General features: G+C 35.4%; 1 protein-coding gene across 1 annotated transcript in view; it reads right to left on the bottom strand.

The window, feature by feature from the left end:
- The window catches only part of LOC137241500 (serine-rich adhesin for platelets), a 759,406-nt gene that overhangs the window by 258,422 nt on the left and 476,188 nt on the right, over positions 1 to 24,796 (bottom strand). The window contains exons 6-7 of the mRNA XM_067769103.1: positions 19,939 to 20,166; positions 12,585 to 12,721 (exon numbers count right to left, since the gene is read on the bottom strand). Of these exons, the coding sequence (XP_067625204.1) occupies positions 12,585 to 12,721; positions 19,939 to 20,166 (365 nt within the window). The remainder of the gene's footprint in view (positions 1 to 12,584; positions 12,722 to 19,938; positions 20,167 to 24,796) is intronic.

Here is a 24,796-nt window from a genome sequence, read left to right as displayed (position 1 = left end):
CAAATTCTTTTGACCACCGTTTAACAAATGCAAAAACACCTTTGCCTTTATTCACTGTAGCATTAATATGAAGATTGAAACTAAGTTTGGAATCCATCATGACTCCCAAGTCAATAAAATTGTTTACAGTTTCTAGACTATAGTTGTTAATTGTATATGAAGCTGGTGGCGAAACTCTCCGAGAAAAACACATGAATTTACATTTTTTGAGATTGAGCGGCATATAATTTACATTGCACCAGGTAACCAAGTGATTTAAATCCATTTGAAGCAAGGAATGTTCCTCAACCGAGGCACATGATTTGAAAAGTTTTACATCGTCTGCGTACATAAAGATTTTTGAGTATTTAATTGTACCAGATATATCGTTTATGAACAACAAGAACAGAATCGGACCAAGATGGCTGCCCTGAGGAACACCAGAAGAAACATTGATGACCCCAGAAAGTGTATTTTTAAAGATTACTTTTTGCGTACGATAACCAAGATACGAAGAAATCCAACATATAAGACGGGGTTGAAAACCGAGTTGACTGAGCTTATGAATAAGTAATGGGTGTGATACTTTGTCGAAAGCTTTACTGAAATCGGTGTAAATTACATCAGTGTGAAGGCCTTTTCTAAATCCATTAGAAACGTGGGTGGTAAATTCTAGTAAATTGGTGATAGGTGATTTGCCCTTACAGAACCCATGCTGCGAGCTTGCAATTATGGGGGAAATAGGGAATGTTAGGTGGTGGGTAACAATAGCCTCAAATAACTTTGGGATAGCGGATAACTTTGCTATGCCCCGGTAGTTTTCTATTGAAGACCTGCTTCCATTTTTATGAAGCGGAATAAGAAAAGATTCCTTCCATATTGTTGGGAAAACGCCATAAAATAAAGATAAATTAAATAAATCTGTTAGCGGCTGATAGATGTTTGCGGCACATTTTTTAAGAAAGTGTGTCGGGATCCTGTCGGGCCCGTATGAATATGATACTTTTAAAGTTTTTAAATAAGATAATACATCTTCTGAAGATATAAATGGAGCTCTGATTGAATAACATGAATCAATATGGTATGGGTATTCATTAGGTGGAACGTTGGTCTCAATAGAGTAATTTGATTTGAAAAATTCCGCAAAGAAGTCGGCGATCTCTTGATCATCGCTGGAAATATTATCTTGGAATTTCATGGATGATGGAAACCCTTTCACCCTGCGTTTAGAGTTTACGAATCCGTAAAATGCCTTCGGGTTGCAAGTTATATTTCTTTTCATTTTACAAAGATAAGCTTTGTAACACTTTTTGCTCAATTGAAAATACTTGCAGCGTAGAATCGAGTACTGTAAGTAATGGTTATGTAAACCCGTCTTTTTGAACAACTTGAAAGATCGAGACTTTTAATTCTTTAAAATTTTCAGCTCTTTAGTGAACCATACTTGGCTTGTATCGGAATGTACCCAAATCCGCTTAGGTACGTATTTTTCAAAAAGACAGTAAATGGTATTGTAAAAGTGAGAAACGCTTTGCTCCACATCAGCATTAAATGTTGGCCACACTATTCGAGATAGATCACGATTTAATTTTTTAAAATTGGCCTTCGCAAAGTCGAAGCGATAACTGGAGTCGTATCGTTTATTTCCGCTGTTACAAGCATAATTTACAACTTCGTAAACTATTTTGAGGGAAGGGTGGTAAGCATCTTCAGGTTCAATAATGGGTTCGCATCGACTAATGGAATATTTAGATTCATCATCCACAAAGGCTAAATCCAACACTCTTCGGAATTTATTCGATTGGATGTTGATTTGTTGAAGGCACAGCTCAGACATTCCGTCTAGAAATTCATTGTTGGAAGACTTTGACGAAACTGGTACGATATTAAAGTCAGAGATGCACCATGATATGTGTGGCATATTGAAGTCACCCAAGACAATAATGGAATCGGAAGGCTTTAGCATCGAATTAACAGTTCTTAGCAAGGAAATGTGATTCATATAAACGGACAGTTCAGAAGATGGCGGGATATAACAGATGGCCAAATAAATGTGGATATTTGCTAGTTGTGTGCGTATGCACAAGAACTCAGTTGTATCGGTGGCGGTTACGCAAATCTCTTCAGATGGTATTGAAGAGTGTACAGCAAGCAGAACCCCACCTCCAACCCTGTTCAGGCGGTCATTTCGATATATCTGGTAGTCATTACAGAGGATCTCTGAGTTAAAAACATGAGGTTTCAGCCAGGTTTCGGTTAAAGCAATTATATCGTAGCTTGAGTTAAATGATTTTAAAAACAGTTCTGTTAACTTGGTGTTTAAGCCTCTAACATTTTGGTAAAGTATATCTAAAGCAGATTTTTCGTTCAGTTTTTTGATTCAGTGTTATTAACAGGGATCTTTGCCAAATTTGGAACACTCTTATTCCGCCTATATTCAAATTCCCGCACAAGTGCCCCAGTGGGCCAAAAATCGTTACTCAAGATAGTGTCAAAATGGTCAATAGGTACATCTAATCTAAAGGAAGATACGTTTCTTTCATAACTAAAATTAAATTTCCGAATTGTTACGTCATGGGTTTTCCTTTTTGAGAAGATATACGATTTCAGATCCTCCTCAGTAGTATCCCTGTCGAATCTTGACACGAATATCGATTTTTTAGGAGGGACTACAACCAACTTCCTAGTTCCAGGCTCAGTCGCCTGAGAACGGTTTGCAGGTTCAATATTTTTTCTAGCTGCTAGTTTTGTTGGAGGTGCCTTTGATGTTGAAGGCTCTACTGTAAGAGGACTTGGAGATGCTAAGTTTATTAATTCTATCGTGCTAGGTGTAGGAACGATTGGGTTCTGGATGTTTTGAACGGGGTCTAGGGTCAATACGCCAGCCGAGACATCAGTTCGTTTTCGTTTGCTGTCACGACTGTCGCTGTTAGCATTAGCAGCTGAATCGGTAATACATTTGAAAGTTTTAAACAAGTTTTCATAATACTTGAATTTATCCCCTAATGTAGAAAGTTCCTTACCGATTTCGGAGAATGCGTTTCGGGTATGTTTGAAAAGCTTAAAAAGATCCACTTCGGTGGATCTGCATTTCAAGCACGACCAACGCACACCCTTGTTATCGTTGATCGCATCACACACCCTTGCTGTCAAACTAGCGCACTTCATATGAGCAAGCTCATCACAAAGCCAGCACGACACGAAACGCTCGGTATCACCTTTCAATTGGCAGTTAACAAAATTGCAAGACATTATAAGTTAAAGTAAAATTGATTAAACAGACGGAGGCAGTGAAAATAGTTTGGAGATCACAGTAAGAAAATCACTGTTTGAGCAGTTTGAAGATCACTGTATGTGCAGTTTAAGATCGCTATTAACTGACGCTTAACAACACACAATGCAAACAGCTGTGGCAGTGAAAAGAAAATGAAGTAAATGTGCACGAGCAAATAACAATTGAAAACTGAAAATATGTAAATGCCAATCAAATGCAACAACAAATATGCAAAGTGACTCGGCAAATATGTATGTATGTATGGATATACACACTTTATCAATTATTTTTAAGATACAATTTATTTTAGTAAAGAAAAGAAGAACTTTAAATTGCGAATGCAGTACACAACGAGTTTACACTTATTTTTAGCACAATAATTATTTAAGCAAACAAATTTATTTATTTAAGACAAAATAAGGCACAGTAGAAATCAAAACACAACTTCACAGCTTGACGTTCGCACTTTGCGACTCATTCCGCATTCATCCTAGGCTAATCGTATTTTTTGCCGGGTAACTACTTAAGTTAAGCATACCAAATACCCACACATACATACATACGCACCTATACAAGTTCCGGCATTTATCACTTTGCCCTTTTTTATTTGGTTATTTGAAGTTTTTTATGTTTGTGTTTATTGATGCGTAAGGCGCTTAACACCAAAAGTCGTAAAACACAAATTGAACACTGGTGTCCACTCACTTGCTATTTTTAACTGTTAAGTAGATGGGGTGTGACATAATCAATGACGTTTAAGTGGAAAATCAAATAATCATTAAGTCAAGAAAATAAATAGGATTAGCCATTTATATAAAAAAATCATTAAGTTATATGTGAGTACTTCTGCATAAAAAAAAAGAAACAAATTTATGGTAGTAGTATGTCGTGGTTATGGGTGGTAGTATGTCGACTATGTTTTCTTTTAGTTTGCAAGGAGGGTGTTGTATGCCGGAAACTTAGGCTGCACAATCACAGCGGCATCGTGAAGCTCAACCTCACTCGCACTAACATCGAAGTACATTCTGATACAAATTATCTAAGTGTAGGGGGGAAATTATATTTCGGGAAGCTGTCATGCTTATCTCCGGGCAGGGAAGGCGCTTATGAAATACACTTGGCTGTCAATAGGGACATTAAGCATCCGATCAGCTAAACAGGCGCTGAGCCAACACCAGCACTTTTTATGTATGAAGATCCTTTCGGACAGCTGTTGACTCCAAGCGCTTGGCAGAACTATTCCAGTTCACTAAAGCTCATTCATCCATGATTATTTTTGTTATGTAAACGTAGTGTAAACAAGGCAATGCACCAAAGGCCACACTTGTTGTAGGTGATTTTGTATAGGTCATGGAGGATGGAAAAAATTTACGGAACCACTTCATCTTCTCTTTAAAAATTAGCAGGACAAATTCAAACTAAGCCAATAATTTGCACCTTTACGAAAAGGTGGAAGCCGACTCTGTGAATGGGATAGTATTTGAACCTTTGCGACGAAAGGGCGGAAACCGACTCTATGGATGGGATAGTATTTGAACCCTTGCGAAAGAGCGGAAACCGACTCTGTGGGTGGGATAGTATCGTATTAAGCTACCCAAAAGTGAGTATTTGATCTTAGAAATTATGGACGATAATATTATGCCAGAAGAATATGAAATCAGTGCTTGGCGAAAGAGGATGGGTGAGAATTGTGTATCCTAAGTAGTGATAGACGCAGAAAGGCGAAACTCAGTTGGGATGACATTCTTGAGGTACTATATCACTGTTTCAAGCTAGCAAAATTTTAGCATAATATTTTGAAGAACAAACAGAGATACAGGTATCTAACACACATATTTAGCAAGCAAGGGCCTTGCGGCCCCAAGTTCCTCATGGTGCTTGGGGGAGAGCGGGTGCTACTATGCTCTAGAACATTCAATGTGGTCAAATTAAATGGTTCCCGAGATGCTCGGGCTAGTGTACTTAAATGGTGCTTATTACCGTACCATACCATACTCATGAGAAGGCGCGCCCCTTCAATGTGATGGTTGCGGACCATCAAATATAGAAACGAAGTTCAATGAAATATTTAGCTGTAGAGATAAACTGTAACATCACCTTATCTTATAACATTTGAGGGGACTGTGAAAGGATTGTGTACCCTGAATATGAGTCGATTACAACAGACAAACATAAACGCTCCATTGCCATGTACAGGTAAGCTACTCGTACAAGCTTCGGTCTCTATACTCTTGCATGTTGCAGAAAAGTGGGTGGAAGTGATGAAGCATATACCTATATATCTTCTCGAGAAGTAGTACTATTGTTATTACTATGCCTCAATGCAGATCTATTGCGCTTGACCTTTCAGGCTCTTACAGTATGTGGAGGCTTTTGATGTATGGAAGTGACTATTCACGCTTTTTATTTCATATCCCGTAGGGATTAAGAGTTACGCCACCTGACGAAACAGTCTCTGCCTTGCCAGAGCTACGCCACTGCAGAGAATATGAACCAGTGTATCATCCTCCAGGTCAAAAAAATGACAGATAGGTGTATCTGATAGATTAAGCTTACTTATATGATATCGTAGATTACAGTGCCCCGTATTGTACACAGTGAAAGTTCGTAATTCCTCTTTGCTTTGATTAATGGGTTTGGCTAATATTCTCGTTGCTGCAAGTTTAAACAAGTTAGCCTGTCTTTGCCGTGTGCATTCAATCCAGTGATGTATGAACTGCTTTATTTTCGAGTTAATTATAGTTTGCATAGAGTGTGCCTTTGTGAGTCCACAGAAGGACTCCGGACCATTGAATGCTGCGTTAGCACCCTGATTGGCTAGGTAGTCTGCTTTAACAATGGCGGAGTAGAATCCCAAATACTGATCTATCCGTGAACCAGACCTCTGAGTTAGGGTCGGTATATGGATTTCCTGTTTCCCAAAGAGTTATGACATTTAATGGACACCTCAAAACTCTGTCAGATGCTGAGTTTAGGGCCATCAGGTAGTTGCAATATGCTTTTTCTGAAGAGGAATCCATTTGAGAAGCAGAAGCGAGTAGAGGTGTCGTTGTCATGTAAGCTCGAGAAAAATCAATCTGACGCTGGAAACAATTGAATCCCTATAGGCGAAGCGGCCATATGAAGTGTTAAACTTCGGCTGGACATAATTTTAGATGGAAAAGGATTATTTTTCGACATAATGTGTAATATTGAACCGAAACGACGTGTACTATATATATGCGACGTACGCCACCGTGGTGTGGTACTATCGTGCTCGCCTGCCACACCAACAGTCCTGTCCTCAAGGCCCAGGAAAAATAATAAAAAAAATCTGTAGAAAAATGAGTTTTTTTTAACTAGAAACAAAAAAAATTATAAGCAGTGGTTTGGCAAAAATTCTGAGTGCATTTCTGCCATGAAAAATTTTCAACCAAAATTCATCTGCTTGCAGATGCCGCTCGGAGTCGGTATAAGGCATATAGGTCTCGTCTCTCCAATTTGTAAGAAAAAAACACGGTGAAAATAGAAGAGAAGCTCGGCCTGAATCTCTTGGGAGGTATATCGCATTTTGTATTTATTTTTTTACGCCATACATTCGAATACTTCGCTCAACAACGAAGGTGGATTAAAGCGACTTGGCGACCGGGTGGTGTCATTTATATCATTACCGAAGGAAGTGTCTTATGAGATACGGTCAGAAAATACGAGAGAAATATACTTCGCATTCAATGAGAGTGGCCATGAAGGTTCAGCAGCTATGCATTAGGATCCCAAAGAAATACGCGGTCAGTGGGAGGTTCAGTTTAAGTAGTCCTTTAATAAAGAGCACGAGAATTCAACAGTAAGTACTTGCTCCTTCCACGAAGCCAAAAAAAAAAAAATGCTAAGAATAAGTAGAAAGTTGCCAGAAGAGCTTGAAAGACCTCATGTGTTTGAAAGAGTCTCATCTTTGTAACGACAATGACCTCCTTTTGAAAGATTATGCACTTGTCTAATATCCAGGACTTATGTCTAGAGCTTTTTCAATAGGTCTAACTAAATGGTAAATATATAAGAGCTAACGAGCACATAGACCTAGATTTTCGGCTTAGTACGATTGAAGTGGGCATCCTACAACCGCCAGATGAGAAGATTTCTTAGCTGCGGAATCTACATAGAGATATTGTGTATAGTTTCCTACCAGAGATAATTTAAAATGCTTCGTATGGCGTAGAGACGCATGGTGACACCATGATTGGAGATAATGGCATCCACATACCAGAGGTAATTATTGCTTAAAAAATTAATACTTTCCAAACTTAAATTTTAAAATATTACGATATTACCTGTCTTTCAATTAATTGTGAACCTTTTTTGTGTAAATTTTACATTCGTTTGCAATGCTTCCATAAAATCATTGAATAGCTTACCGCATTTCATCAGCTTAACCCAATACAAGTATAATCATAATCATATATTAAATTAATAAAATAATACTTAAAATGGGCTTTACATGAAAAAGGTGTAAATTTTCCCACGAAAGCGTTATGAGGCTGAAATACACTGCTTGACTATCCCTTGAGCATAATTCTGATGATGAATACCCCAAATATGGATATTATCAACAAACTTGTCCTCAAATTTTCCCAACGCAAGCACTGATCTCGAGTATGTAGGGATGCGTAAAATTAATTTTAAATTTGTGTAAAATAATACGTCGATATATGAAACATAGCAACGAATATGCGTAACATAGCCTAATTTAATTTTATGCTATAAATATTATCCCCTTTTTGTCATACCCGGAACGATATGTGCATAGAGGAGAGGTAAAATCGATTAATGCTCTATATTATTATTAAATATATTAAATACAGGCAAATGTTGAAAATACGAGGGTGCCCAAAAAGTTCGATTACTCGGTGGCTTCTTAGTTTTTTAAAAAGCAAAACAATCAAAGTATTTGTTGCAGTTGGTTTACTTACTTACTTAATTGGCGCTTAACCGTTTAAAGGGTTATGACCGTCCAACAAGGCGCGCCAGTTGATTCTCCGCTCTCCCAACTGTCGCCAAGGGAGTTTAAATAGGAACGATTTTCCCTAATCACTTCTTAAATTTGGTGTCGAGACAAACCTGTTTCGGCATTTACAAGAAACAAAGTAATCACAAAGGTAAAACAGAAAAACCCACAACAACAAACAAACACAAAACAATAAACGCACCAAAGCAACAAACGCATAATGAAGGTCAAAAGATCAGTAAAAACACCCTCGGTTCTAAATGAACACACAGCACATACACATGAATATACATAAACATCCACTTTGACAATACCTAATCGTGCACCTACGAAATATAAATACAATGCAAACGAGAACAACAGATCAGAGCGAAAATCGACACTGATGATGGCATAACGCCAAATCCGGTTTGTCTCGAAACCAAATTTGACAAGGGATGACGGAAAATTGTTCCAATATAAATCAAATATCGGATGATCAACAAAAAGCAAACGGAAGCTGGTAAGGCATATCACCCATTCCGTGTTATTGTATGGCACCGAACTGTGGACAAACACACTTGGTAAGACGAAGAGACTGAGAGAAGTCTCCGCTTATCCCACTGTATCAAGCCCAGCCGTAAATGATTAGCGGAATAATCTCCACGCACGTACTACCGCTGGAAGGAGGAAAGTTATGGGAAACGAAAGGAAGACGGATGAAGAACGCATGAAAGCGGTTAGAAAAAAGAGCAGGAAAAAACGATTAGGTTGTGGCAAGAATGGTGAAAAAATTAACAACGAGGCAGATGGATAGCAAGCGCTGTTGAAGCATGGATCACGTGAAGCTTTGGCGAGGTAAATTACTACGTTGCCGAAACGCTCTCCGGACACGGGTATTTCAAAATATATTTGACCAATGGAAATGCTTAGTGTAATATTTATGACAAAACTTTGAAATGGATCAATTTCGAGCCCATTCCTTCTGAATGAAGTGAACTTTTTAATTCCCTCTCGGACATCGAGATACTTCAATCCTCTTCTGCTGAAGCAATGAAGAACGAATTTCGAACAAAATGAACTTTTTCGACGTTTATGCCAATATTAAAACTTTCGCTCAAACACATTTCATAGCTCGGACTCCCTTTTTTCTATAAAAAAGATTGTTCTCACCTTTACTAATAATTAATGTATAATACGGTTGCTTCTGTTCTCGTTAAGTATTACGCTTAGCTGATGAAATCTCTTCTGTAGCTGAGCAGTCTCAGATCGCGACGCTTGACAAATCGATGCCCATCAAAGACTCGACAAAAACAAAAAAGTTATTAAAAGTTATTATATAAAAGTTATTATATATATATATATAAATCGATCGCGTGAACATGATTAGCAGCGCGCTACCACAACGTCCATTAAAAAAAAAAAACAAAGAGACAATGCTAAACAACCTTTCTTCAAAAGCTCGCAATTGAGCTCGACCGACAAATGCGCAAGGAAAGAGTCGGCCATATCAAAGATTGGCAACAAATTCGCTACTGCGTAGAAATCACACTCAAAGCAAAAAAGCGGGACCTAGACAAAGAAGCACCAGAACGTTGTTAATAAACGAGAAATATAGAACGCCACCCTGAGCTTATGCGAAAGCGGTCCTCTTGAGTCACCGGACACACGGTTGCTGTCACGTCGGTGATTATGGTTCGTTCTATAAGAGGTATAAGTAATCGGAAAAATATTGATTTTTATCGAAAATATATCGCTCTGTTGTCGAAAAGTAAGTAAGTAAGTAAATCAATAACTTGTCGATAAACAGTCGATAGCTTTTAAATAACAAAATGATAACTTTTCGATCATAAATCGTTATATTATCGATAACTGGTCGATATTTTTTGATAACAAATCGATCTATATTAAAAAATTTAGCACGTCTTTAATTCACCTGTAATAAACCGATACTAATGTGATAATATTTTTAGCGACAACAATTCGATAACGGACTTATAAAATACCGATAAAAAAGTCGATAATAATAACAGCCTTGTAACATTCCGTATTCATAAATAAATTTTCTGGAATCCTGCCAGAATGATCGAAATTAGCGCTCATATCATGCTGAAATTGTCTCGAAGTAGTCTTAAAAATAACACCCAAATGTTTCCCAACACGTTCTCTAAATGGTCTTGAAATAGTACCAAAAAAAAAACCAAAACTAATAGTCCCGAAATCAACTCAAATTGTTCAAGGATAATCCCAAAACTATAACAATAAAGTCTCAAAATGACCCCAAAAAAGTTCAGAATTTATCTCAAACTGCTTACGGAATTAGTCCATGCATGAGCCCCGAAAATGCCTTCAATGACATACGCAAAACGTCTTCGGACTTAACAAAAATAAATGTAAGGCGCGATAACCCCCGAAGAGATTTTAGGCCGAGCGTCTTTTCCAATTTGTTTCGTACTCCTTTTAATTTTTCCTACAAATTGGCAGGACGGGACCTACTTGTTTTATGCCGACTCCAAACGGCATCTGCAAGGCAGGTGAGTTTTCACTGATTTTGATTGCAGAAATACACTTGGAGTGCTTGCCAAACACTGCCGAGTGGCGACTCCGCTTAGAAAAATTTTCGTCTAATTGAAAAACCTTGTTAATAAAATGTTGATGTTGCTTTGCCAGGGCGTGAACCCAGGATTTTCGAAGTGGTAGGCGGAGCACGCTACCATCACACCTCGGCGGCCACGAAATCGTCGGACTACTATGCCAAATATTGGTGGTGGGGTATTTTGTCAAGAGCTAAATTTAAGGCGTAAGTTTAAGTTGGCTGATCACTGCAGTGTATTCCAAGCGGAAATTGCTGCGATTAAGGATGCGGTGGATGGAATGCTATCCAGTGCTACTACGGTTAGGGAATTTAATATCTACTCTGATAGCCAAGTGGCTATCAAGGCCTTGAGCTCAACTACAGTGCGATCGAGGGAGGTCTGGGGGTGCCTGACCTCGCTTGCGATTGCATCGAATTATTTTACAATTAAGATTATCTCTTAGCCCGCATCGGTACAACTGAACCGGATAAAGATGGGTGTAGGGATGTCGGGATCCCGCTGGCCAGCTGTGGATTGCTCCTCCATAGCTGGGCCTCGAATCAGCTCAGCAAACGTTGGGTGGATACCACGTCTTGCAGGGTAGCATGATCTTTCTGGCCAAAAGTGGATGGCAGGAGGTCTGGTGAAAGAATTGGGTTCACTAAGGCTCACCTATCAATGGTCATTGGGGTTATGACAGGGCACTGTCCCATGGGTATCCATGCGGTACGTCTCAATATACTGGAAACTCCATTTTGCTGCAGCTGTATGAAGGATGATGATGTGGAATCACCAACTCACTTTATGCTTGATTGCCCAGCTTTTGCCAGAACTAGGCGAAAGTACTTCGGTCGCGACTCACATGGATCTCCCGAGGATATATCCAAAGTTGAGATCGGTATCATTCGGAGGTTTTTCCTTGCTACCCAACGATTCTCTAAGTAGCTAGATCTAAGTCACCGTTATTTTTGATGTATGTGGTATCACAACGGACCTTCGTGTTGTCCAAGTGAGCTATCCTTATCAGGGCAGCTACCACCTAACCTATCCTATCCTATCCTATGCCAAATATTCTCAGGTGGACCATGTTCTTATGGACAAATACTCCGAACTCGCAGTTGAAGAAAGCAGCCTCCCCAGGGGGACGTGTGTCCTAACTGATCTTTGATTTAGATACTGCAATAGATGCTGATCTTACTTATCTAAAATCAATCCCAACAAAACCCTATGTTTGTTGTGCGTGTCCACATACGACAAAAACCATCTTTCGAATAGCAATGTGGAACCAACGCTTTTAATACTTTTATCTCTCTGGTCCAATCCTGTTGAAACAGCAAGTTTCCTCGGACTCCCTTTAGGTTGTCGCACCTAATAGATGGGGCAAATCAGTGCTACCACAACAAGCAGACGAGAGAATTACTATTAATAAGGCCTTTTCGGTCGCAAAGTAATAGTTGACAGAAATCTTTGGCGGTAAACCTCGTAAGCCTTGGTAATATTTGCTACTCCCCCCCTACACACATTAACGTGGAAAAAAATTTTTTTTTGCTTTCACGCTTACCATGCATGACCTCAACAAGTACAATAAAAACACCTCAAATGCAAACTTGTAAAGGTTACGAATTGCCTTTAGCATTTTTGCACTGAAATATCATAATAATGATATATTTGCAAAGGCAACAATAGCGAATACCTTTAACAAAAAAGAACAATTCTTCGCATACAAATAAATAAATATCATATAAAGGTAAATATTCGCAAAAGAAAATATATATTTGCGTATGTACGGACTCACCTTATAGCCTTCGATGTGTTAACACGTGCACCATCCTTGTACCATTGAAATTGCATACGCGATGAGCCTTGGGCGGTGCATGAAATTATAAATTCACTGTCTTCACGTATCGCTGATTTTTGATTAATTGTCAGTTCCTATAATGAGAAAGGAAATTACATATGTATAAAAGTGTATAAATGTATAAGAAAACGGTATATATAAACATGTAAATGTGAGTAAATAAAAATTCGTTAAACGGCGAAGGTCACTCATAGCTATAAAGAAAGTAACAAAACTTTAATAGCATTTGGAATCAAAGAGGCTTAAATGATTGCAACAAAGGCTTAAACGATTTCCCACCAGCTCGTAAGAAATATATTTTTATTTTCTATTTGTAAAAGTCTGAGGTTCTTCGAACTACCATTTTGTTCAATCTTACTCAGTTATTTATTGGTGTAAGGTAGTAGGCATCCTTATAAGTTTGGAGCTTTGAGAAGTAGCTTCTAGAATGTAACACGTATGTGTCTCTACATTTTATCTCTACATTTTATCTCTACACTATTCTCCACTTCTAACACCGAAAAGTGTGTGAGTCAACTATTCATCGCAACTAATTCAGCTATATGTTATACACTGTGACCAACAGAGGTGCATGTCTCCGCTTTTCAGTACAACACGTTTTGTAGCGAGTTGTTTACCGCTATCGCCAGTCTTCACTTATTTCCTCTAAATGGGTCTCCTTAACATTTAATCAACATAAGTATGCATATAAATAAAAACATTTTTACCTGTACAGCAGCGAACCAAAAAAATTGCAGTAGAAATATTCTTCAAAATTTGTCTGTTTAATTATTATTATAATTTTTTTCCATATTAAAAAAAAACTTCTTTGAATTCGAATTTTTGAAACATGTTTGAAACTTATTTTCTACTGCTATTTTTCTGTTCGCTACTGTATTTTCCCTTTTTGGTGCTTATTTATTGTATTTTATTCATGCGAGGTTGTGAACCAATGTTAAACAAGATTGTAATAAATGAAGAAACAAGTAAGTACGGGACTGTCTTCGGCTGTGCCGAAGACTTCATACCTTTCATGAATGGGGCTGAACAATAATCTTATTCCATTCGTAATCTCCAAATAATGCGCTGTATAAGATAAGAAATATATAGTGAAAAGATGTACATACCTAAACGATTTTAAGATAAATATAAAAAAAAGGGCAAAAAACCCCCTTATCTGAACATAGGTTGTATGGGATATATAATATATATAGCTCCGATCAAAGTGATTTTTTCAGGATATATTAGAATATATATCATCGAGTTTAACGTTTATACTTTCTATATTGCGGCAGGAATGACCGATCGTCTTATCTGAACGATCGGTTGTATGGGAGATATATGTTATAGTGGTCCGATCCTACCGGATTTGACAAATGTCTAATATAATACAGAAATTCATCCTTTTGCCAAATTTCATTGAGATATCTCAAAATTTGAGGAACTAGTTTGTGTTCAAACAGACAGACGGACGGACAGACGGACATGGCTATATCAACTAAGTTCGTCGCCCTGATCAATTCGGTATACTTAATGGTGAGTCTATCATCTATATTTCTCAGCGTTACAAACATCGGACCAAAGTTAATATACCATTTCATCTTCATGAAAGGTATAAAAATTCTTATCTATACAAAATTACGCAGTGGATCTTTATGTAAATTTAAGAAATATTATGGATGAAAGAAGAACAAACGTAACAGAATTCAGAAAAAAAAAAAATAAATGTAAGGCGCAATAGCCTCCGAAGAGATCTTAGGCCGAGCTTATCTTCCAATTTTCGTCGTGCTCCTTTTTTTCTTACAAATTGACGGGATTGGACGACTCCGAACGGCATCTGCAAGACAGATGAGTTTTCACTGAAAGCTTTTCATGGCAGAAATACACTCGGAGTGCTTGCCAAACACTGCCGAGGGGCGACCCCGCTTAAAAAAATTTCCTTCTAATTGAAAGAACTTGTTTCTAAAAATTTTCATTTTGTTGTCGGAAAAATAAACACAAATACCCCACGAAAATGTATAGAAGACATTTTATGTACATCTCCCAAAAAAAAAAAAAAAACCCAGCGACTACCTCAAAGTAAACATCGAGCAAATGACTATACGAGTAACGAGTGCGATCTCTTATTACAATTTATCCTCTTTGATAATTGTATTTGTGACATGTTGCATAGCAACCGTGAGAAGATCTGAGAATTGTCGACTACATATGTGAAGATAGATCCTATTTTTCGAATCAATGAGTTTTGCCTAGACTGTTTTTAATGGTAATTAAAAAAAAAACTGGTATTAACAAACATGTATACTTTTAATGCAGTTTTTCACGGCTTTGCTCTGCCTGTTCATTATCTGCATGTCTCTAATTAACGGAAACCTTAGCCTATTCCAACAATGAGAGCTCTAATACTCTTGTTTAGAATTTGTAAGGCAATACTACAAATAACTCTCACTTACTTCCGTATAGCAATGAGAAAGTTTACGTTAATTTTGTATTATTGCCACACAATCAACGGAAGAGTTTTATAGTGCCTCGTGTAAACCTTAAAAAGAATAATGTGAGCGCTTTCATTCGCTTTAAATTTCCTCTGAAGTGTAGCTCAAAATTGTCTGGAAAATCAACTCTAAAATCTAAAAGGACAGCCAGCATAATAACTTTAGACATTACGAATTTTTATAAATAAAGTTCTTAAGTATGCTACTCGCGAATTGAGAGAAATATCTTCGGAGAAATATCGCGGAAACTTATGATACTTTTACTAGCAGCGGTTATATTAAGAGTGCGAACGATGCATGGCTTACTGTGATTTAATTGGCTACAATATTTATATATTGATATGCTTTTAAAATTTCGATTAGACCTTTCGTGCCCTTTTCTTGGGGGTTGACTAGCGCTCTATAAAAGAAGCAAAGTAAAGATTGCATAAAACAATTGTATAGAGCAATATGAGCCTCCCTCACTAATTAAATACACATAAAAATATTGATAAAGTAGTGAACACCGGCAGCATTGCTTATAAGGCTCTGCTAAAGCGCGCCTGTATATATTCCACACAACTTGGATTAGAAAACATATGGTACACAAAGTATGTACCAAATGGAATATCAAAAGAAATAACAACAATAAAAAGGCAAAACTAAGAGAGAATAGGGGCATTCATATGGCTGACTGGATAAGGTATGAATTTTGGAGATTTCAAGTTCAATTCCCAGCTTCAGAAAAGCTAGCTGATAAAGAAGTGAAATTCCAAGCATGTGGGTTTGTTATCGAAAAGTTATCGATTTATAAAAGAAAATGTATTAAGTATTCATAAAAATGTATCGGTATGTGACAAAAAAGTTATCGATTTATTATCGAAGAGCTATCAGATATTTTTGTATAAGATTTTCTGTAATTACTAGAAAAATTATCGATTACTTAACGGAAAGCTATCGAATATTTTGCGAAAAGTTACAAAATATTTATCGGAAAATTATGGATTATTTAAAGAAAAGCTATCAATAAATTATCAAAAAGATATAGAATGGTTATCGAAACGTTATCTACTTCTCACATATATGTTATCGGAGTGTTGGCGATTCGTTATCGATTTGTTATTACAATTTTTCGAGTTTAAATCAAATAGTTATCTTTTTCTTGTTGGAGAGCTACCAATTTGTAACCAGCGTGTAATCGATTTGCTATCGATGACTCATCGGTTTGTTAAGAAACAAATACTTAAAATTTTATATTAGATGTATGCCACATCTCTAACGCGGCGATAACAGACCAACAGACTGGGCAATCACAAGCAATGGCATTTGCCTATCCCAAAAATCTTCGGGAAGTGTTTTCATCGCTAACACAACAACACAAAATATGACTTCTTTGTAATCGGAGTGTTGGCGATTTGTTATCGATTTGTTACTACAATTTTTCGAGTTTATATCAAATAGTTATCTTTTTCTTGTCGGGGAGCTATAAATTTATAGTCGGCGTGTAATCGATTGGCTATCGATGACTCATCGGTTTGTTAAGAAACAAATACCTAAAAAATTTATTTAGATGTATGCCACATCTCTAACGCGGCGATAACAGACCAACAGACTGGGCAATCACAAGCAATGGCATTTGCCTATCGCAAAAATCTTCGGGAAGTGTTTTCATCACTAGCACAACAACAAAAATATGACCGGCAATCTCGAGCTGTTAATAATATCAACATCCGATAATACTTATTTAACTCAATATGGCATTAATTAAATTAATTTATCAGCAATCGCACTTCTTTCCCACTGTGCATATTAACATAAATGTTGCATACTTTCGTGCGCATTATGGTTTTTATTTTGTTTTTTTTACATCATCATTTTGCCGTTATTTTTTCCTTTTTTCGTGCAAATGACTATTTTTAATTAAAGGAATTGAGTGACTTTTTTTTAAAAAAAGACATTCAAAGTGAATGAGTTTATAAATATTACATGTCGTCACGTTTTTAACCGTTATACATTATATAACATTTGTATTAGTATAATTGTGTATACTTTTGTGTATAATTAAACTGATGATCTTATATGAGTTTACTTACATCCACGAACATAAATTGTGTTTAATCATGCAGATATTTAAATGGTGAAAGCATATATAAAAGTAAGCGCGTGTGTGTGAGTGAGTGAGTGAGTGAACAAGTGTTAATTGATTTTTTATGCTTTGACTATTTTTATTGCACGCAAATATCATTTTAAATAATGGGAAAATTAATTAACACTAAAAAGTGCATAATAAAAGCATTTACCGCAGCTATACACATCAAAGTTTATGTTGGAGTTGATTTAAATAAAACAACATTTCATGTTTATCTGTATTAAAAATTGTTAATAGAACTTCGTGAAGTTTACTTCTCGGGTAATAGATGGGTACAATGATTTGCAAAAAATTTGTGCAAATATTGTGGTATTAAAAAAACTCAATCGGTATAAAAAATACTTTCTACTAATTTTTGGTTTGATGTGTAAACGTCTTTGCTCATGGTATGAATGTAAGTTTAAGATGTAAGTATACGCGTAGGCGTAGTCTTTGTAAGAGGTATTCTATGCAGGATATAAATGCAGGCGTAGCGTAGGTTTGGGCTTATTGTAAGGAGTACTAGCGAATGTGTCAGCGTAGACGTAATAGTATTGATATGCTGTATGGAGTAATAGGAAATTTAAAGGTAAGTACGTAACGTGATGTGTGTAGAGTTGATATGACCGAAATCACACAGCATGAACGAAATCCAAAGCAAACACGCCACCTACATATAAATTAAAATCTTTGAGTATATACACAACGTTTGTGTATGCGAGTGCTCGAATAGATATATACACGGCTTCTTTGTTGGAAAAGAGCCAGAGTAAACATGGGCAAATCCATGATTCTTAGTGCTTATGCAATAAGTGTTTAGTAAAACAAAGCACTTGGTTAGATATTCAGGTTTAAATTTAAATAATTTTTGTTAGGATTTGGTTGGTTGTAACATTTTTATATATTTTTGGTTAGATTTACATGAAGTATTAAAGTGTATTAGAAAAAAAAGACAAAACAAAATTTTATAAAATAAAATTAAACTAAATTTAATTCAAAAAATAAAATAATATAGTTTTCTTATTTATATTAGAGAAGAATTACAAAGTTTATGAAGAAATGAAATTCAAAAGCATGCCCTAGAAAACAATATGTGCATGTCTCGCTAATTAAATATAGATAATACAAAAATTTAAAGTAAAATAACATAAAATAAAGTGAACAAAAATAAAATAACCTGCAATAGATTAAAAAAGGAATAAAGTGAAATAAGATAAAATAAAATATGTGACCCGGCCTATGAAAAGGTGCCTTATGACTCAAAAAAGGAATTGCGAGAAACAGCTGTTAAATGCATTTCTTCAGTTTCTTAGTAGTTTTCTTTTTTTTTTAGTCATAATCCACCTTTTCATAGGCCGGGTTACATATAATAAAATAAAATAAAATAATGTAAAATAAAATGAAATAAAATAAAATTAAATAAAACAAAATAACATAAAATAGAAAAATTAAAAATAATAAAATTAAAAATGATAAAAATAAGTTAAAAAAATGTAATTCAATTTAAAAAATAAAGTTAAGGTAAGTTAAATAAAAATAAATGAATAAAATATAACAAAATAGTATAAAACAACATAAAATAAAATAAAAAATAAAGACAAATTAAAAAAATAAAATAAAGTAAAATCAGATCCATTTAAATTTAAAACAATAAGATTAGATAAAAAATTTAAAAATAATTAAATTAAATTTAAAAAAAACGAAATAAAATAATTTTAAATTGTATAAAATAAAAGAGGATAAAATAAACAAAATAAAATAACATAAACTAAAATAAAACAAAGTGAACAAAAACAATACATTATACAAAATCATAAAATATATGTAATGAAAAAAGATTAAACAAAATAAAATAAAAAATAAATAAAAAATTAAATGAAAAGAAATAAAAATAGATTAGATCGATTAATCGATATTGTTATCGAATTTTTTTTTAATTGTGATAGAAAAATTATCGATAAATTACCCATAAGTCATCGAGTTGTTATCGGATTGTTACCAGTTCCATATCGGAGTTGTATGGTAAAGTTATCGATTTATTATCAAAAAGTTATTGATTACTAACCGAAAAGTTATCGATATATTATAAAAATGTTATCAATTTGTTTAAGGAAACTTATATATTTGTTATTGGAATGTTAACAATTTGCTATCGGCGAGTTTTGGGTAAGTTATCGAATTTCTTATCAAACATTTATTGCTTTTTAATAGAAAAGTTATCGATTTCTTGTTGCAACATTACCGGTTTGTTATCAGCATGCTATCGATTTGTTAATGACGACTCATCAGCTTGTGAAGATACAGATGCCCATACAACTCTAATATAAAATTGATGAAAAATGTGTAACCTTTCTATGGCAAGCCGATAAGAAAGCAATGTGAAGCCGACGAGTCGGTAATAACAAGCCGATTAAAACTGCGTAGTCGACGACAATTTTTCGTTATTGTTAATGAGCCATTTATTGAAAACATATGGCTTGTTACCAAAACGAAGCGGAAAAGGTATTCTCACAAAAATTGTTTTACATGTTTACACATCGAATTTCAGAAGTACTTGGTACTCATGCCTTTTTTTGCTAGTGAAAAAATGTTTACAACTATTTAATATTAGTTAAATACAAGTATATATTTAGAGTACTATGCCCATTTGTGACTCAAACGTCTTAGAAATTATATAGATTTTACCAAAAATAATAATTTTTTTTTCACTCACCAACAAATTTAGCGGTGGGTTTTCATCGAATAGATGATAATTCGATACTAATGTTATATTTCCGATACGTCCACGTTCCACCATACGCGTGATGGCCTCACGTATACGAATCGAGTCACCTTTGATGCCAAAGAAATGAAATGTAATGTCCAAACGATCCGTGCTATTTGATATCAACTCTAGGTCACTGATTTTTGTGATATTGAAATTGCGCAAAACACGAATGAGCTGGAATTGAAAGAACAGAAATTTGTAATTTAATAAATTGTATGATAGCCTTTAGTATGGTTGTTTACAAATACAGCAATTTGGTTGGTGAATTTTATGACGCAAAACATAAATTCCAAAAAATTTTGGAATATGGGCGTGGCACCAGCTACATTTAGAAGATGAAAATTTGGAAGTTTAACAAGCCGTGAATCAAAAGCCGTTAGAGATATCACATTGAAATTTGGCATAGACACTATCCTTGCCAAATTATATAGACTGAGTGAATACAATCAATATTGGCTTAAAACCACGCCTACTTTTCCTAAAGGTCAACCTTAACAAGGTTGCAATACCTCAATGGTATTTCTACCTCAAATTCAAATTCGATTTCAAATTTTGAAAATGGGCGTGACCCGCCCTTTTTTTGTTATTCTTCTACTCTTCGAACAAAAATCTTCCAATCCGAAATTTGTCATAAAAATTTTTTTCATAGCTACAACTGTTAAACTGCATTTTTTCCCCTCAAGTTCATTAGTTGTAGCCTCTGTATCATTTTTGCTTCTTTTGAACGAAAATGAGTTCAGAATAAAACCATATATGTATTATATATATGCTCTATAACACTATTAACCACACAAAGCAAACAATAACAGCGTTTCGAGCACAGCTGGATGTGTAATGTTCGGTTTCACCCGCACATAGACTTTCTTACTTTCAGACCACTTCTAAATATTCTCGCGGAATTTTGTTCTCGCGGATTTTTGTATTCCCGCGGAAAAATTCCTCCAATTCTTTTCTCCTAGGGAGAAGAATAATTGGGGAATAGGAATTTCGAATTTTCGAAGTCAGCTGTTTTGTCAATTGAAATTTCGTTGCGCATTTCTTATTTTGTTTAAAAAATTGAAAAGTTTAATTATTGTTGCGAATTTGTTTGAAATTAAGAAATAAGATATAAACAATGCACATTATTGCATTTCATGTGGTATTCACTGAAATGAGTAATGAATTTGTGCCACAGCAACATCAACAGAGGAGCATAAGAAGAAGACGGCGGGATAACACAAATCCGCCGGAGTTTCCTTCTTTCATTCTGCAAAGCAATTTTCTGGCGGCCCCGTCGAGTTGAGTTCGCCTTTCGCCATATGCCAAAATCTATTTAAGCCTTCTTAAAAAATCCTTTCGCAATTTCTGGATGGCTGCATCAAATACGTATACAAAGAGCTCTTCCGTTGCTTATGATATACTTTTCGACTTAAAATAAAGCAAATTGTGGTTGTTGTATTAACAGTGAGAATATTGTGGTAGAATGTAAATACATATTTTAGCACAAATTTGTACAAATAAGTGTTCTTTCTTAAAAGAACGAATTTCCTTAAATTATTTTGATACATTCCCTTTAATTTAACTAGTGAAAAACCTCCTATGATATGGCAAAGAAATCTCCCTCTCCTTCACATTCATAATACCTACTTTTCTCCCATCACCGGTTTCCTCTTTTTCGAACATTGCTCAGAATAGGAGGAAAGGGAGAAGTGAAAAAACTCACAAGGAATTTTTATTTAGAATACGAGGAATGGGAGAAGGGAAAAAACTCACACGGAATTTTTGTTTAGAGTTGAGCTGTTTGTTTCATTTAAAATACTGGGGCAAATATTAGCAGTTCGGTACGGCACTGTGCTGCTAATAACATATGCACCACAACAGCAAAGCAAGCAGCCACATATACATACATGTAAACAGCAAAGCTGGGAGCGAAGAGAATATTTCACATACAAGTAGTCAACAGCTAAGAGCAAAGGAGAAAGAAAAATAGTTACATATACATGTAAAGAGCTAAGAGCGAAGACGACATTACTCACACATATACATGTATATAGCTAAATAACCAACAATGTAATACATAAACAAGAACTAAACAAGGAAGTGTTCGAGACGGCTGTCCGCGAAAGGTGTGGATCATAGGAGAAATAGCCCAATGAGGCAACTGAGTGTGTTAAGTGTGAAGTACTACTACCGTAGTAGTGATGCAACTAAAGAACATTTTCCTCTGTCGAATATTTGCGTTATTTATTTGACAGTTCAGTGATTCAAACTATAACAGAAGATGCAGAATAATCTACGTCCTTAAAATGGTTGCAATAATTAGTAATTTCTTTTAGTAGATTTTACTTTAACATTTTATTACTTGTTCTTCCTTTTAGACTTACTTCCCCTTACAAATCTTATACCTCTAACCTTCTTCTGAGCATAGAGAATACTTCACTGTTTTCTTCTTCCCTAATAAACCATTAAGGTAAAATATCTTTTCTCTTTATTTCTACATTTTTTCTTTCGAAGTCCTAAATTTCTTTCTCGCTATGTTCTTATTCACGGAGGCTTCTATTATTTCTAGTTTTTAAATATTTCTCATTTTTTCTTTGCTCCAAAGAGACACTCCCGAAATTCTACCATAAATGTAGGGGACAAAATCCTGTTGCTGTTATTGTATTAGCCATAAGAGCTAATTAAATAAAATAAATGTAAGGCGCGATAACCCCCGAAGAGAGCTAAGGCCGAGCTTCTCTTCCAATTTGCGACGTGCTTCTCTTGATTTTCCCTACAAATTGGCCGGACGGGACCTACATGTTTTATGCCGACTCCGAAAGGCATCTGCAAGGCAGATGAGTTTGCACTGAGAGCTTTTCATGGCAGAAATACACCCGGAGCGCTTGCCAAACACTGCCGAGGGGCGACCCTGCTTAGACAAATTTTCTTCTAATTGAAAACCGTTATTTCTAAAATTTTTATGTTGCTTTGCCCGGGGTGTGAACAGGGCAAACGGTGTGGTAGGCGGAGCACGCTACCATCACCCCACGGTGGCCGCTGTACTAATTAGCTAATTTGTCTGAGGGTTAGGAGAGTTTTATTGATGCTGAGAGATCTTGGGTTCGCCAAATCCTTACCTGCTAAATATATGTACACTGTTCAAAATCTCAAACTTTTTGTTCTACATATATGCCCAAAGTTTTTTTTTTTTTAATGAAGATCTTGCAAACGTTAAAACGAAACTAGCTCACATGCCTGGTTTTGCAGTGAAACATTTTGGTTTAAATTTTAGTGCAGAAAATTTCTATTCCTCTGTTATCTCTGGACTAAAATTTAAACCAAAATATTGTAAAAAATTGGGTTTGTCTTCTCATAGTTTATAATATAGGTAAAAAAATTAAAAAAAAAAAAACGGTACAGGTAAAACTTTTTGGTTTTAATTTTAAACTTTTAATCGAAACTTATATTTTTTCAGGTTTCTTGCCTTAAATTAAAACCAAGATGTTTTAGAAATTCATAAAACTATTTAGTGGTTTTAAAAGTAATATACAAAGCCTAGATCTGCAGTTAGCTTTGCTATATGCAAAAATAAACTAAAATTTTTAACCGTGTACATACATATTTGTAACAGCTCGGCCATGTTATTTGAACAAGCTAAAGAAGCTATGTATATATTGCCCTCGAACAACCCCTTAATCCTTCTGCGTTAAATTTTTACAATGGTGGAAATTAAGCGAAAAGTTTATTTCTTGAAAATATTTTCAGTAACAAAGTTAATAAAAAAATTTGTAACCAAAGTTTTTTATTAGCTTGACAAAATAAATTTCAGTTGTTCCGAAGATATTTGGGGTTTGCACAAATTTTGAAGTCCCCAAACATCTTTCTAAATTAAAAATTTCCATGCGTGTTTTATGGCCATAAAATACAAACGCACATACCCACGTGTAATGCAATATTGTTCAAGCCACTCATACATATGTAAATACATATATTTGTATTAAATATTTTATATGTTTTGGTTCGAGCACATTTGCTTTTCGCATATTAAACTTTCTAATCCCTTCACCTCACAGGAAATTAGGAATGTTCATAAATTTGGGAAAACAGCACTATTGAGTATTAAATACACATACATATCTATATACAATCGAATAAACAGGAAATAAGTAACAGATAGAAAACACCCAATGGGATATAAGTAAAGCGTTAAAGCATTAAAAGTTGAAATGCTATTGAAATTTTGGCAGTTCATACTAACAATATAAAGTTAGCTCTTAAAATAATAAAATAGAAAATAAAAACAAAATAGATAAAAGGCGCGATATATATACCTCTGAGGAGATCTAAGCCGAGCTTCCATTCCAAGTTGCTGAGAGGACCTACATGCTTTACACTGCCTCCAAAAGGTATCTGCAAGGCAGGTGAATTTTCGCCCAGAAGCTTTTTATGGCAGAAACTCAATATATTAGTTACAGCATCCCTGAAGAAGAAACACTAATGTATTGAAACGCCTGTCCAATGGAAACTGGTTAAGAATATGAACTGAGTGCTTTTATTATCCCTACGTGTTCTTTCCGCTGTATCTTTTTAAGCTTCTGAATTTTGTATTGCTAGCTATTGCACTAATGCTACGTATGATAGGATGGGTTATATGACCTAATCGTAAGCTTTTGGCTTAGGCCCCAATTCCGGCATTCTAGACTCTTTCATCAATATTGACTTTCCACTTTGGCTTGTTGTCTATTTCTGAGACAAATCGTCTGACTCCCTCTGAGAGGGACAATCCAATGCCATAGTGTGAGGGCATTCTAAAGGTATTTTGAGGTATTTTGGTTCTGTTAGT

This window comes from Eurosta solidaginis, chromosome 2 (genome assembly GCF_040869045.1).
Source record: "Eurosta solidaginis isolate ZX-2024a chromosome 2, ASM4086904v1, whole genome shotgun sequence".
NCBI lineage: Eukaryota > Metazoa > Arthropoda > Insecta > Diptera > Tephritidae > Eurosta > Eurosta solidaginis.
The sequence above is the reverse complement of the archived record's forward strand: the minus strand, read 5'-3'. Positions and strand labels throughout refer to the sequence as shown.